The 16,060-nt window shown below is 47.0% G+C and overlaps 1 protein-coding gene across 12 annotated transcripts in view; it reads left to right on the top strand.

Annotated features, from left to right (window-relative positions):
- Nucleotides 1-16,060, top strand: part of LOC114796501 (plakophilin-4-like) — a 71,023-nt gene that overhangs the window by 12,694 nt on the left and 42,269 nt on the right. For 11 of the 12 annotated variants that reach the window (XM_028990683.1, XM_028990684.1, XM_028990679.1 and 8 more), the window contains one exon: nt 5,240-5,373. In XM_028990683.1, the coding sequence (XP_028846516.1) occupies nt 5,245-5,373 (129 nt within the window). In that variant the 5' untranslated portion in view covers nt 5,240-5,244. Of the gene's footprint in view, nt 1-5,239; nt 5,374-5,974; nt 6,104-16,060 lie in introns of those variants that run through there. The other variant, XM_028990689.1, reaches the window with a different exon arrangement.

Here is a 16,060-nt window from a genome sequence, read left to right as displayed (position 1 = left end):
TTAAATGGGATGTAATGGCCGTGTGTCACGTTTATTAGCCCGAGCCTTCCTGCTTCCTCCATCCTGAAGACCGTCCTCTATCCCTCAGTCTCAAATCCGTCCACTCTAATCCCCATCTTAATTAAAAAAGCCATATTTTAGCCTGTGCGTTTACTAAACTAATGGATAAATGGAGTTAATCAAGCCTCGGCGATAACCTTTTGACTGACCTCAGTGACCCCATTACCCTGCGTCATAGCCAGACAACACGGAAACCAGGAGGTCTATTGTATGCGGAGCTCCCCAACTTGCGTAATAAGAGCACACCTTGATTTAATAAAGGAAGGAAGTGGAATAGTGATTTGAGAGTAATTAATTATTACCCGGGTCCACTTGGTCGTTAATCTAACAATTTGACGTTTCGCCCCCGACTCATCACTGGAACTTCTTTTGAAACGGGCAAACTTTTTCTTTGACTGTTAATTCTCGTCTTTTTTTCTTTCTTATTCAGGAAACCCAACGTTACCTGAAATGTCAAATGAATGGCTTTGCCCATCACAGCCACATGATGCTCCTGTTTAAATTCAATTTGTTTTAATGGCCACTGCATTAAATGTACCACAGTCTAATGACTTTGCACATTTGATTCATCGCGGAGGGTTCTCACCCGATTTTTCTTTCGTGTGTGTTTTCGTCTTTCGTCTTTTTTTTTTTATTTTATTCGGAACGTTCCGGAACTGTTGTGTTACGGTAATATGCTCTACGTTTGGTGTCGTGATTGGATGAGAAGTATTATAGCATCTCGTAATAATCGTGTTCCGCCACGGTACACGTTGCTGAATTACGTTGCTTTAGCAACACTACCATAATCACGTAAGGCGAAGTATCGGAGGATTAATATTTTTCCTCGTTCTTCTGCTGCTGGTTGTTCTTTGCCTGTCGCACATTTGCCTGCTTTTTGAGGCTGGAGACTAAATTATGAGTGTTTGAACTGTCCCCCTCCCGAGACTCGTTTCAGCAGAAATTTGGGCCAGCTCGTAATTATCTCTTTGCCGTGGGATTATTTTTTGCCCTCCGTGTTAGTTTTTAATTTTTAATTCTTTTTTGCGGTTAAACGAGGTCTGGGCTGAAATGTCAGTCAGTCTCCGCTTGTCCGGCTGACGCGTCATCAAGACATCAAATGGCCATCAATCAGTCCTAATACAGCTACCGGCCACTTTATTAGGAACGTGTGTCCTGTAGGCACATTTCGGAGCAGAAGAAGTTAAAGTTGCCACTCGTTAATGCCACCAGCATTACTGTCTCTAATAAAGTGGCCATTGTGTTGGTTTTTTTACCTTGTGCAGCTCCGGACAGACGACCCTTTCAGACACCATGCCAGTTTGTCTGCTGCCGCTAACTCACTTAGGTTACTGTACCCTGAGGACACTTTGTGAGAACTAGGGCAGCACGAGGTCTCCACCAGCAGCTACTCCGTTTGGGTGGAGTTACGCATTGCTGTCTCTTGGCAGTGCTTTTTGAGGGGTGGGGCTTTAACGACTCGTGAAGAGGATTCTTGTTATCGTTTTTTTGCTGGCTCTCCTGGACCTGCTTGTTTTCATGACCTTTGTGGTTCCTCTTCAGGTTCTTGTCAGATTATGACCTCAGGTCAGGGTTTGGGTTTTTTTTTTTTTTTTTTTTTTTTTTGTGCCCTCAAGGTGACGTCTCTGTTTTACAAATATTTTGTGTACACCTTGAAGATCAGGGTAGAAGATTCGGGTGAGTTATGAAAATGGTTATGAGTTATGAAGATATGAGGCCGCTGCTGCAGACTGCTGCTGTCCCTTCAGGGCTGTATCCAGTTAATTGCCATCCTCAAAAGCCTTAATGAATGCGTTTGACATATTTGCGTCGTGGGACCTCGCTGCGATGTTTATCGGCTTTAGAAGCCTCATGCAGGAAGGAAAGAAGGAACCAAGCCACATGACTAGAATGTTCCATCTTAAGTAAAACGGACCAAATCCACCCGAACCAGTCTGACCAGCGGTTGTCTTGTTTGGCGCACTTGTGCACTCACGTTCCTTGTTACACATCTTTAAGCTGATGGGCCACTGAGCCAATTGAATCTGGCAAGGATCTGTAGGGAAGTTTGCCACATGAGCTTTTCAATCTGCCTGCCTGGGCCAGTGGTGGCCTAGTGGTTAAGGAAGCGGCCCCGTAAACAGAAAGTTGCCGGTTCGAATCCCGATCTGCCAAGGTACCACTGAGGTGCCACTGAGCAAAGCACCGTCCCCACACACTGCTCCCCGGGCGCCTGTCATGGCCGCCCACTGCTCACCAAGGGTGATGGGTTAAATGCAGAGGACAAATTTCACTGTGTGCATTGTGTGCTGTGCTGCTGTGTATCATGGCCCAAACTAATAAAAAACAGTGTCAGCGCACCACTTATGAATTTAGGGCACCGTGTCACATTAATCTGCCTGTCTCGGCTCGCCGGAATGCCGTTGTCACATTCTCTGCATAATCCACTTTTGGCTGCGCAGCTTTAACACGAAAACCGTCACTATTAGCCGACGTCGTCAGCAGGAGAGCAGAATTTGCACCGGCTCTGATTCTTATACTTTTAACTCGACTGTCGTCTCTCATCCGGGACTGATTTTTTTCTCTTTTTTTTTTTTCTTTTCATTTAGACCATGGAGTCTTTTTTCGAGCTGCCGCTAAGTCCAGCCATGCGCTCTGCACGAAGCATGGGACTTGTTTGCTGGGGATTTACATTTAAAATAGCGTTTCTTTATTGTGCGTATCACTTATGGACTTGTTTGGTTTTAAAGTCGTCCAGAATGAGGACGCGGTGTGTGTGAGGGCTGTCATTTTATTCTCTGTTTATTAAAAAACTATCAAAGTTCATGTTCTGTGTGGCACAACGGTTCTCTGTAAAATATTGAACCCTTATGGCCCACGGGATTCCGGTTCTGCAATTCATTGTGAAATTGGTCAAAAGCCCTCTGAGCAAATTAATGTCCTATCAGTTTTGTGCCTTCTCTCACTTGCCTCCTCTCACAGTCTTGTAACTGGAGCTGAATTGGAAATTGGGGGGGCACAACAAACAGCCATGCCAAGCACTAGCGGTGGAGCTGAGATACAAAAGTTCGAAGCTTCGGCTTCGTTCCAGTGGGGGTTTGGCATTGACGAGGAGTGAAAACAGTAACAGAAAAACAGTTCATAGAAATTTCACTGTCTGCAAACGTTCGTTGAAAAATGTCCAAGCATCTACAGTGGAAACATCCTGTTACAATGGTTTTTGAACACAGATGTGTCGAGTGACACATGCTTTTGAAAAGGCACTGAATGACACTTCAGATAGACGCAAGAAAATAACCTGCACAGTTAATTGCAAAAGATTCTCTTTACGCACAAAGCATGTACTGAAACTATGGCTCAAAAACTAAGGTACGGATCATAGAGAGGGATACCTGTGCCGTCTCATAATGCACAAAACATGTAACAAAACTGTGGCCCAAAAACCGAGGTGTTGGATACCTGTACTGTCTCTCTTTACGCATAAAACACATACCAAAATCGTAGCTCAAAATCTAAAGCATGGACCATCATGTTTGATGTCTGTACAGTCTTTCTTTACGCACAAAACGTAAAAATATTGTGGCCCAAAAACAAGGTACGGACCATACCTGTACTATCTCTCTTTACGCATTAAAACACATGCCGAAATCTTAGCCCCAAAAATGAAGCATGGACTACACTGTTGGATACCTGTACTGTCTCTCTTCACGCACAAAACATGTACAGAAGCCATGGCCCACACACTTAAGCATGGACCATTCGGTTGGACTCCTGTACCGTCTCTCTTTGCACACAAAACATGTACAAAATCCGTGGCCCAGAAACCGAGGTACGGACCATACTGTGCGATTGCACCCCTTATAGATACCAAGCGTTTTTTTTCTTGTTTTATCTAGTTATTTATGTAAATCCCGAGGACTCCTTTGACTGACTTTACTCTGGCCAACGGACTTCACGCTTAACATGTTGTTCTGCACAGAAAATATTGCCCTAAATTAACATTCTCAATACTGGAATGTTTAACGTGTGCCCTGCACAGGTAGCATTTCTCAATTTGACCATCTCTATTATCATCCCAGTCAAAGTGTTCAACCCCCTAAAGCCTCGTTGCCTGTCTGTCACCTAATACCCTGTCAATTATAGACCATGTGACCTTGACATCCACATGCTAGCGCTGCAATAACACCCCAGAATACCGCCAGGTCACATTTCAGGCAAATGCCTTGAGGTGACTTGCTGCCACGTGGCATTTTCCTCTTTTTCTGTAAGCATCCCAGGCCTTCCGGGCACGATGACCACAGAGATAAAGTCTTGGTGGACCTTTGTCCATTTTTATTAATAGGAGCTGGAGTAGCGGCCCTGCAATCAAAGTGGCTTTTGTTCGCGAAGTAACCATTTACACCGCATGTGGCCTGTAGTGAAGACCTCAAGTTTCTCACTGACCATCAACGAGGGTCGAATTTATGCCATATAATGCCATGGCCGCGTTCCCACCATTCCTTCATCCAGACGTCGGCGGTGATTGCCCATCCCGGCTGCCAATCACCTCGCTGTGCCGCTGATTAGGGGAAGCAGGGAGCAGAATGGGATCCTGGCGGAGGAGCCTGATGCGGGCTGATGCAACTCGGAGCCTGGTACAGGTGTTTACCCAGGCCTGTCGCGCTGCCACAACGGGCGCTAATAAGAGCGTGCTGCTCCCGCACTTACTTATTTACCCCTGGTGGATGTACAGCTCTTGATTCAATTAGCAACGATTATTGTAATGGATGATCATTTATGAGAAAAGGCGATATTTTAATAGCCAAGCAACATCATTTGTCAGCGTATCTTTGATGATTTGGGCCTGTTCCCTCGCCAACCCTCATCCATAACGTCATTACTTTACATTGAATTGAATAACCGATACGACGATCGCTACGGAGGAATGTGCAATGTAGTAGTTGTAATAACCAAATAATTGCTATAACCGAATTACTGCTGCTGCTTCAGTGATCATTATAATCCAACAGTGTTCTCTATCTGCCAGCTCAGGCCTTTGGCTCGTGCCAGAGGTCTATAACAGCCACGGCCTTCCCTCCCGAGTGTGCGGGGAACACATTTTACTGACTTCCTGTTGTATTTTTGGACAGAATCTGCTTTTCGTGTGTGTGTGTGTGTGTTTTCGTGGAGTAAACAGATTGCACACTCTCTGTTCCCGCAGGGGGAATGCCAGCTCCTGAGCAGAACCCAATGATGGAGGAGGGGCTTCTGCTTTCAATCCGAGACGGAGCGACCAATCACAGCATGGAGCCTGATCGCACTGCCACCAATATTCTCGCCTCTGTCAAAGAGCAGGTACCTCCTTTTTGTTTTATTTGTCTTGGAGTATTTATTAATACGATAAATATGTATATAATAATGTAATATTGATTATATTCATATTTAGAGCTAGGTCTGTGCGTCGTGTGTCAGCCATGTTTATTGTTGGCCCCTTGTGGCTGGGCTCCATCGAAAGTGCCCGAATTGCTGTGGCTTTTTCCTCCCGCGGGGGAAACGGTTGTGGTCCATAGGAAACAGTGAGTAATCATTCCGCTCGCGTCCGGCGTCGTACCCCTTTCTTCCGCAACCTGAACCCGGCCTTGCTTTTTAAAAAGAAAACCGGCGCGGGGCGGAGCCGACTTCCTGCCTGGCGGTGGGCCCAGCCCATCCATTGTTGAGTGGGATCGGCAGGAAGGAGGAGCCCCGTGTCCGGAGAGCACCTGGCGATGTCACTTCCTACCCCCCCCCCAGACGGGGCGAGGGGGACGCGTCCAGTAAACATTGTCGGTTTGTTTTACTTTATTTTTGGGGCGCGGTGGGGGGAGAACCGTTCCGGATCTTTCCGAGTTTAACGCGACTTTCGAGAGGGGGCGGGGAGGACAGGAGGGACCCCTCTGTGTGCGGTGGAGGTCACTGCCTCTGTGCTCGGGGAGTGTTTCTTTTCAGAAGAGCGGCGCAGGGGTTTGCGGAGCCTTTTTCGAGGGGAAAAGCGCCGCTGCAAACATGTTACTCTGTAGTGGAGAGGCGTACCATGGACGCGGGCTGGGTGAGTTTTTATTTCCCTTTTTCCTGCCACTTTCTCTCTTTTCCCCCTGCTTCTCCCTCTCTTCTCAATGACAAACTTTCTCACCCTCTCTCTCTCTCTCTCTCTCTTTCTCTGCCTCACCCTCTTCTGCCCCAATGCCCAAACATGGTCTTGTCTCCAAGCAACTCGGTGTGTTTTCTGTTCGTTTGGAGCCAGGCCTCCTCTTACTGTCTGTTGCTAAAAAGCACAAGTGTGTGTGTGTGTGTGTGTGTGTGTGTGTTGGTACTTCAAATGGCTTTGTGTTCTTTTTTTGTGAGCACTGTGAGCTCTGACCTGATGCCTGTATGGTGTAGTGTGTGTGTGTGTGTGTGTAATGGCTTATTAGAGACACTGTTTTCAGCTTATTACCCTCGCTCCTTCACTCGCTCCCCCTTTCCCTCTCAGCTGCCTCGGAGACAATTCCGGTGTTTCCTTTTAAAGCTCATTCCTCCCTTTTTAAGCTTCGTCCTGTTAGAATTTTGTCCGGATATTCCTCGAGTCCGGACGTTAATCAGCTCGGTCTGGTTTGAACGGAGCCCGTTTCGCTGGATCGCGGCCACTCGGCGGAGCGGATTTTGCCCTCGGTTTCAACCCTTCCTTTTGCCGTGTGTGGATAAAGTGCCGGTAATTCTGTGCTCGCTTTATAAATAATGTAACCCAGATCTCAAAGTCAAATATTTGATCATTCTTGACTTATCGTGGCTTGGTAAATATGCGGCCTTTTTTTTTGGTGATGGGGGTGGTTCTAAGTATGCGGGGCTTCTGTGAACACGGTTTCGCTTCGGCTAGTCTGGCCGTTGGGTCGAACATGGCAAGGGATCCAGGAATTTTTTGAAAAATGAAACCAACGCTTGTCTTCGCTTCAGGAGGCGAAATAACATTCACGGCGGATTCCCCCCCCAGACATATGGTGTCGACACCATAGCACTCAGGCCTGGGACCTCGGGGAATCGCCGCTGCTTCTGGTTTCAGCTCGTCGTGACGTTTATCCGTGTTTGTGTTCGATTAACCAGTGCCATGCTCGTTGCGTGACGCGACCGACCCATGCAATGGGAAGGAATGTCACCGTGGCGCCGGGAACGTGAGTGACGGGCTTCCTCTACAAGTTTTTCATGGATCGCATTCCTTCCTTCCTGTAGAGCCAAGAGTCAAGGCTCGGGTTTCAGGGGTTGGAAGGACGCGCAATTCTTCGTCCAGCCGTAGCTTCCGCTCACCTCCACCGCCGTCCACGTGTCTGTGAAGCAACATCAACACGTGGGCTATTTTTAGTCGGCACATGCGGACATGACTGGCGCTGCCGCGCTGGAGCTCAGCGGTTGATTAATTGGCCTTGCTCTGCCCGACGTCTCCGCGCTCCGCAGCTCGTCGTCAGATGGATGGCCCTCACCGCAGAGTGCCGTCATCACTCACGGAGGTGGATTCACCCTTCGTCGCTGACTCTGGCTGTGCCCAGGCATGCCAATAGATAAATGCTTTCATCCAATGCATCATGTCTAGGCGGACGTGAGTGCTGTGGAGGGCTAAATAGTATTAGATGTGTGGAATTTTACATTTTGCATTTACATTTGCAGCATTTACCAGACACTCTTATCCAGAGGCGTCCCTGGAGCAACTCAGGGTTAAGTGTCTTGATCAGGGACACGATGGTAGTAAGTGGGGTTTGAACCTGGGTCTTCTGGTTCATAGGCGAGTGTGTCACCCACTAGGCTACTACCACCAGTGTAAGTCGTGGTCTTGCACACTCATCCCAATCTAAAAGGGATTGGTGTCTCCTAGAAATTGGCCATAGATTTTTGGCTCTTAGCATTTGCTCAGTGACGTTCAGTCTCTGTTGCCAGATTGGGTGGTAAAGTAGTAAATATATATATTTTTTCATTGTTCTAGAAAGAATAATTTATTTGCAGCTTTCGAGCCTGGTCCCGAGGTCGCGGTGTGTGTTGCATGTTGTGAAGTGTGGGTCATGCCCTGTCAAACAGGGGTCTGCAGGTTGCAGGAGGTTCCCAACGTCCTTTTTACGCTCTGAATGGAGGCCCTGTCTCCGTGGCTGAACTGGTTACGAAAGGAGGCGCGTTGGATGTCACAGATAATGAAGGCGCTGTCCCTGAGGTCGTCCAGTCTGAGTCGTCTCCAGGGTTGCTTCTTTTTTAACTTGCAAACCTCAAGTCAAGGAAGATGTGTTCCCGTCTGTGCAAACTCACCGATGGGAGATTAGAAAAGAGGATAAAAAGTCAAAAACAGGTTACGTCACTTGTGCAAAAAGGGTCCCTCTGTCCCCTCATTCGTTCTGTCTCTGTGCCAGCTGACACTCGGTCACAGGCTGAGCAGTTGTTAAGTGGCCCTTGGAAATCCTGGCGACAAGGTTCTTGAAGCGTGGCTCTCGGAGATCCCACCCTCCCCGAAGCCCCATCTGTGCCACAAGACCGCCGCAATCTTGATTAACCTTACCAGAAGTGAAGAAAACACACCAAACACACACACACACACACACACACACACACACACTGCAACCTTATCTCTACTCTCATTCCATGGTGGCAAATCACGCACGGCTCACGGCGGGGCCGTGAGAAACGTTTCCCGTATTGCAGCAGGTGGAGGAAATGTTGTCGTGTTCTTCACAAAGCCAGGAAGGCGCGAAAGCTCCGGTTCTCGCCCACTTCATCAGCAGAAATGGCCCGGAGGAGGCCGCGCCGGCCTCATTTCACCCGTCACACAGGCCAGAATCGCCAGGCGTGAGCGCGCCGGGTCTCGACGAGAGTTCGGTGTTCTGATCCGGGGCTTTCAGCACGTCACCCTGAGAGAGCGGGAGCGTGCCGCCCTCCGGAATGCCAGAGCGCAGGGCTCCCGCCCCCAAAACTGCCGCCGTTAGAGGTGTCATCATCTTAATAGACCAAGGAGCCAAGGAGGAACAGCGGGGCAGCGTCCCTGGGACAATGGCGGGCGATCGACTGGCCGCGCGGCACGGAGTCTCACTGCCTTCTCCCACCGCTCTCTTGTTCCGTAATAACCGGCATCTTGAACGAATGCGTGCTGGGGGTATTGATCCTCGCTTGGAAAAACGTGTGTTTTGCAAGTCCCTCTCTGCGGAATGCTCTGACTGTGTGATTCGTTCGACTGCATTGTCACATAATCTTTTTTTTTTTTTTCGTTTTTTTTTGGCCCAGAGACACAGATTGCGGTTCAGGTGGAGAATGGAGCCTCATCATCTGATAATAACAGCATTTTTCATTATTTTGGGGGGGCTGGTTCAATAAAAAGACTGTTGCAGCCATCTCTGGCACTGTGGAGCAGAAGTGCACACAAGAAAAGAAAATGCATAAAAAAATAAATAAAAAGAGGGGCTTTGTCCCGTGGAATGTCACCAAAAATGCTTATCTATCAGCCGTAGCCTGCAGATCGCTCTTAGGAGGGAAGAAACTCGAGCCGAAATCCCTTTATTCCTCCTCTGCTGCTGCACGCCGATTAGATGCCGCGATTACGCTCTATAGACGGTCCATACACGTTCCCCCTCCAAAACAAATGTAGCCAATTTTGTATTGTATTGTTACATTGTTACATTTTCATAATGACATTATTTCATCACCAAACAACATTTTACAGAAATTTGCCACATTTTAATGATATTTATATATTATGTACAGTGCAGGCAAGAAGTTTGGACACACCTTCTCATTCAATGTGTTCGCTTTATCTTCATGACCATTTACGTTGGTAGATTCTCACTGAAGGCATCAAAACTATGAATGAACACATGTGGAGTTATGTACTTAACAAAAAAAGGTGAAATAAGTGAAAACATGTTTTATATTCTAGTTTCTTTGCTCTGATTACTGCTTTGCACACTCTTGGCATTCTCTTGATGAGCTTCAAGAGGTCGTCACCTGAAATGCTTCTCCAACAGTCTTGAAGGAGTTCCCAGAGGTGTTTAGCACTTGTTGGTCCAGCTCACCCCAAACCATCTGGATTGGGTTCAGGTCCGGTGACTGTGGAGGTCAGGTCTCCACTTTTTGTTAAGTACATAACTCCACATGTGTTCATTCATAGTTTTGATGCCTTCAGTGAGAATCTACCAACGTAAATGGTCATGAAAATACAGAAAACACATGAGAAGGTGTCCAAACTTTTGGCCTGTACTGTATATATTTAAATATAATTTATTTTCCTTCAGATGAGGAATGTCTACATGCCATTGTCGAATGTCGAATGCTTGAATGAAAGCACTTATGGCAGGACGACCATCTTCACCTCTTATCTAAAAATTTATGATAGCTAGATGAAGACGGTGGACAGTGGTGTTGTATTGCGAGCATTTTTTCCATATCTCTTCTGAATGTGTTTAGCTCAATTTTTCTCTCCCTTTTGAGAGGTTTGTTTGTTTGCCTGCTGAGGGAAGGCTTTGAATTTGGATTATTTCGGAGGTCTGTGGGATGGATTTTGCGCGGGTTTTAAATAAAGCGAGATCCAGTGTTGGGTAGGTGGTGCCGACAGATTACATGGCGCAGCCATGGCCTCACACAATGGCCGATTGCTTTGATTTTTGCTCCTGACATCGCCCTTGGTGCTCACCATAGGCGAGGCGCGTTCCCATGTGATGACCTCAGATTAAGAATGTTGCCACGAAATGTGCCGTTAAACTATATTCTCCCAAATCCTGATTGACAGGACTAGGGATGTTTCAGGCCTCTGTAAGCATTATTATTTTTTGTAATGCTCATACATTTTCAAAAGGGAGGGAAATATGAGAAAAGTGTTTCATGTTGGGGGGGGGGGGGGGGGGGGGGGGGGGGGATCCTTCATGCCTGGGTGGCTTTGGGGCGATTATGTAATGCATGTCCCACATTAATATGTATGTTTGTGTGTGACTGTCAGGCAAAGTAGGACTCTGTCCCTCCCCCCCCATTCCCCCTTTTCGCGGTCGGAGGTCTGCTCCCTGCAGGGTGTTTCTTCTGTTCTGGAGCCTCCCGTGGTGTTCCCGTGATTGAGCGCTTCAGGTTGGAGGCCGGGCGTCTTCCAGGCCAGCTTGTTGTTGGCACGGCAGGTCCTTCGTCGGTAATCCATGCAAATGTGCTGGAGCGGGGCGGCGTTTGCTCAGTGGGCCGAACGTGCACTTTGCTCTCGGCCGGACCTGTCCAGCCTGATAGCACGTACGCGCCGGGGACATGTGTCTATGAAGCTTGTGCTGCGTGTGGTGGCAGCATTTATTTACCTAGTAGTGCCAGCTTTGTCATGGAAACAAGATGTTCACAATAGATCCTTTTGGAATTCTGTAAATTGTAAATTGTGGAGTACGGAAACCGTTGCCATGACAGGTCTTCAGCAGTCCTGGACCCAAGGTTTTCCTCTAATAGTGCACCACGATGCCCTCCATACCTGAGATAATCTACATGATCTGAAAGAAAATGACTCATCACACCAGACCACCTTCTTCTGTTGCTACACGGTGCAGTTCCGGGCCCTCATGGGTTCTTTTGACCCTTTCCTCCCCACAAACCCCATCACCACTCCTCCAGGTGACCTTAACTACACCACTTTTGGTTGGCACTAACTACGCATAGCAGGGGCATCCCACTAGATCTCCAAAAATGTGATCCTTGTCAGAGGAAGTCAGTCAGGCTCTTTAAATTTGTCCATATATATATATATATATATATATATATATATATAGATATATAGATATATATATATATATATATATATATATATATATATATATATATATATATATATATAGATATATATATATATATATATATATATATATATATATATATATATATATATATATATATATATATATATATATATCTCGTGCTTCCTGCATAAAACATGCCCCCCTTGACTGGTGCCGTTATGCCCAGATAATAATTACCTCTTTCTTCCATATTCGTTCATCAGACTGAGTCCTGATGACCCTTTCCGTCCTCTTGCTGTCTTGATGAAGGGTGTTCGCTAATTCAGGGCTTCATTACTTTTCTCTTCTACGGCGAACATGCTGTCATGTATATGAATTCGTTTGGCTGCTTCGGTAGAAGTCGCCATACTCGAGTAAGGTGACCTTCCGTGACTCTCTTCCTCCTGGTCTCAGTAGTGCAGTGCTGTCAGGGTCTGCGTCTGCTTCACCTTAAATCCCCGTTGTCTGTCTTCAGCCGTGCTGCCATGGCTGCTAGATTTAAAAAAAAAAAAAAATAAATCATTTTTTTTTTTGCCTTCCCTCCATGCCTCATTGCTGCTTAATGAACAAATATATCTCTCCCTCTTGCTCTTTTTTTTTCACCCCTCTTAAGGCGACGCCATCTGCTTTTGAGCGTAAAATGGCTTTTCCTAATGAACCCTCGCTGGCGTTTTGGTCCGATTCTTCCTTTATTTCTGCGCGTTTCTCCACTGGCAGTCCAGTAAGCTATTAAAATGAGCACAATATGCAAATGAGCAGTTAAAGACCAATAATTACATCTCCCCCCTCTTACTTTCCTCATTTGCTCACCCGGTATCTTCCAGACAGGTATTTGCACTGTTGTGTTTGTCCCGGGGTGGATGCATGTAGAATAGTGCTGACTAAACAGGGGAAACTCGACTTTTTGGAAATGTTTTTTTTTTTTTTTTTTTTTTTGCTCACTCTACACCGCAGTCTCTCCTCTCCCCGTGTCTTCTCTCGCACTCTTGCCGCCATTGCATGACGCCATGCTGACAGTTGTAATGGATGAGCCCCGCTTACTACCATTGTGACCCTGAGCACGACTCTTAAAGGTCCCGTGACATGCGTTTATATCGGTCTAAGTGTTCCCCTGATACTGTATCTGAAGTCTCTTTCTGAAATTTCTAGCCAGTCACACAATGAGATTTCCCCAGGAAATTTGATCTAAATGCTAATGAGGAGGAGAGAGGCGGGGCGAGGAGGAGAGCGGCCTTTCGCGGAAATTATGTCATCAACACCATTCACCAACCACGATGTTTGGCGCAGACAGAAAGTCGTGACAACTAAAAAAATCACAGAGCCACTGCAATGCACGTTTGGAAGCCATGACGGTCGGTGGAGATAATGTTTTAGGGGAGGGGTGGGAAATATGAGAGACGGGAGGTAACCTTTCGCTTATGACGTCATAAGGGGACAAATTCTAGATCGGACCGTCTGAGCTGCCACTCTCTGAACAGAGAAGCAGAATGACCAAAGCATACTTTACACCTATCGCCATTTATAGCCACTGCAGGACCATAGACAGGCTGGGGGACTCGTATTAATGTTAAATAACCTCACAAAGTGACATTTTCATAAAAGGGGACCTTTAACCCTGAGTGTCTCCAGGGCGACTGTCCCTGTAACTACTGATTTGTAAGTCGCTCTGGATAAGAACGTCTGAAAAATGCTGTAAATATGAACGTAACGGGTGGAGGCTCTGATTCCCCAGATCATGATGCAAATGGGCCACTCTCTCTCTTTTTTTTTTAAATTTTTATTCTGACTCCGTCTGTTCCGATGCCACGTCTTTTTTTTTCTTTCTTTTTTTTAAATCCTGCTGATGAACGCGTGTCGTCTGAAGAAGCGGAAGCGTCTTTCATGATAGTGATTGTGTGTGTGGAGAGAAATTCAAACCACCTCATCAGAGACATGATGATGATGATGATGATCTGATTGAATGCGATCTTATTTGGAAATTACGTTCATTCAGAGTCCAGCGTATCACACACACACATATTTGGGGATCTGGTTTCCTGTTCTTACTCACTTCTAAGGGAAAAATGACTCAAATTGCATACATGGCATGTGTTGAAAGCTGGAGTTGACCCGGTGTTGATGAAAAGTGTTAAAATGGCAAGTTTCCATTTAAAAACTTCAAAACCATGTGACAAGAAAAATCCTACTATTCGGGGTTAACCAGCATCTCTTAAAATGATGACTGGTGTGAACCTAAAAAGACTAAATGCTATAATAAAATCTAATGTAATTTACGCGTTAGTATGCAGGTTATAGGTCACAGTGAAGTTCTGAAATGATTTACGTCACAAAAACCTGGCGTTGTCCAGTTTTCACATCTGCTGTACACACTCAACAGCAATATCAGATGTCTACTTCCAAATGGGCTTCCTTATTAAATCAAGAGACTTGTTTGAATGGATGAGCTTTTTTTTTTTTTTGAAGTGATTGTCACTTGTGATACACAGCAGCACAGCACATGGTGCACACAGTGAAATTTGTACTCTGCATTTAACCATCACCCTGAGTGAGCAGTGGGCAGCCATGACAGGCGCCCGGGGAGCAGTGTGTGGGGACGGTGCTTTGCTCAGTGGCACCTCAGTGGCACCTTGGAGGATCGGGATTCGAACCGGCAACCTTCTGATTACGGGGCCGCTTCCTTAACCGCTAGGCTGCCCCATTTTGAGTGGCCAGATTTCGGGTGCGTTCCACAAAATGGTAAAACGCAGCTCCGGTGCCATATTCCACATGCAGAGATGGAATGCTGAGTAGAAGAAAAGAAGTTGGGGAGAAGGTAGGGTCCGGTGCGAGAGCTCGGAAATCCGCGGGGCCTGAGCCGAACGGAGCCCCTCCGGGATTTACGCGCCGTCCGTCTGAATGGCGAAGGAACGCCGCTCTGGAGGTGAATCACGGCGTATCGACCTTCGCTCTGCAGCGGAGTGCTGTCGCCTTTGTGCACCGCTGGTACAGCGCTCAAGGTGGAAATATAGCGAGCTCCTGCCTCCCCGGTGTAATTTAACGTGCCTGGCGGCGGCTCCACAGCCTGCCGCTGTAGGCCGGGAGTCTTTTAGAGTGCTGCGGGCCGGTGGGGAGCGACCCGACTATGGCAGCGTGGGCAAACAGTCCATTTTGTATGGAACTAATGGGCAGGTAGCCGGTTTGTGTGTAAATTGCCTCGATAATTGACGGCACTTTTACCTTTTTTCTCGCTTTATCGCGTCGTTTAATGAAGGGAAACAGGGGTTGTGTTGCATAGGCGAGTTAATTGAGAGTGCGAGGGGGGAAGGTTAATCGGAGCTTAATGCTGCGTGATTGCCATAGATGGCGACACCCCGCTATGCTTGCTTATGTTCCCATTACACGTAAAATCGGAAACTGCTGTCCGGCTGGGAATGTTTAAATATTTGCTAACAGGGGCTTGCGGCGTATTAGGTGAACGTAGTCCCAGGTTCGCCGGTTCATAGTCCCAGGTTCAAATCCCGCTTACTACCATTGTGTCCCTGAGCAAGACACTTAACCCTGAGTGTCTCCAGGGGGGGGACTGTCGCTGTAACTACTGATTGTAAGTTGCTCTGGATAAGGGCGTCTGATAAATGCCGTAAATGCTGTAAAATGTAAATGTAATGTCATAATTTTGAGAAAAAATGCATCTTCTGCAGGGCACATGTCAATCAAGTTAACCGCTAAGCGTAATTTAGATTACGCCGTTGCGTAAACTCATCTGTTTTCCCTGCAGGGACACCCGGTGACATCAGACCACTCCCCCGCTGCCTCGTTACTTTAATGATGGAGGGAGGGACACTTCGGAAATCCCATATTGGAAACAGAAGCCTTTTAAAGCCTCGAAAAAATTAACCGTTCCCCGCACGAAAGCTTTACGCTGCAATAATCAATTGTGAGATGCGTTATTAGCGTTAGAGTGCGCTGTTAATTAGGAGGGCTTGCCGGTGGCTGCTGCATCAGGGCGTTTTGGGGCGTAGCTGCCCTGATGCAGCAGATCTGGTGAGACTCGTTGTCCTCAGACATTAAATGGATTTAGTCAAGAGCTGTGTGTGTGTGTGTGTGTGTGTGTGTGTGTGTGTTCAGTTCAGGAACTGACAGGCATTGTGATGATAACAATGAGACAAGTGGAGCCGGCCGCTCTGTTGGTACAGGACGCACCATGCGCCATTGTCTCTGCCGTCCCTCCATTATGCCAGGCGTGGGTGTGAAGTGGGGGGGAGTTGGGATTTGTGTGTTTGTGTGTGTGT

The sequence above is a fragment of the Denticeps clupeoides genome, chromosome 9, assembly GCF_900700375.1.
Source record: "Denticeps clupeoides chromosome 9, fDenClu1.1, whole genome shotgun sequence".
NCBI classification, from domain to species: Eukaryota; Metazoa; Chordata; class Actinopteri; order Clupeiformes; family Denticipitidae; genus Denticeps; species Denticeps clupeoides.
The sequence above is the reverse complement of the archived record's forward strand: the minus strand, read 5'-3'. Positions and strand labels throughout refer to the sequence as shown.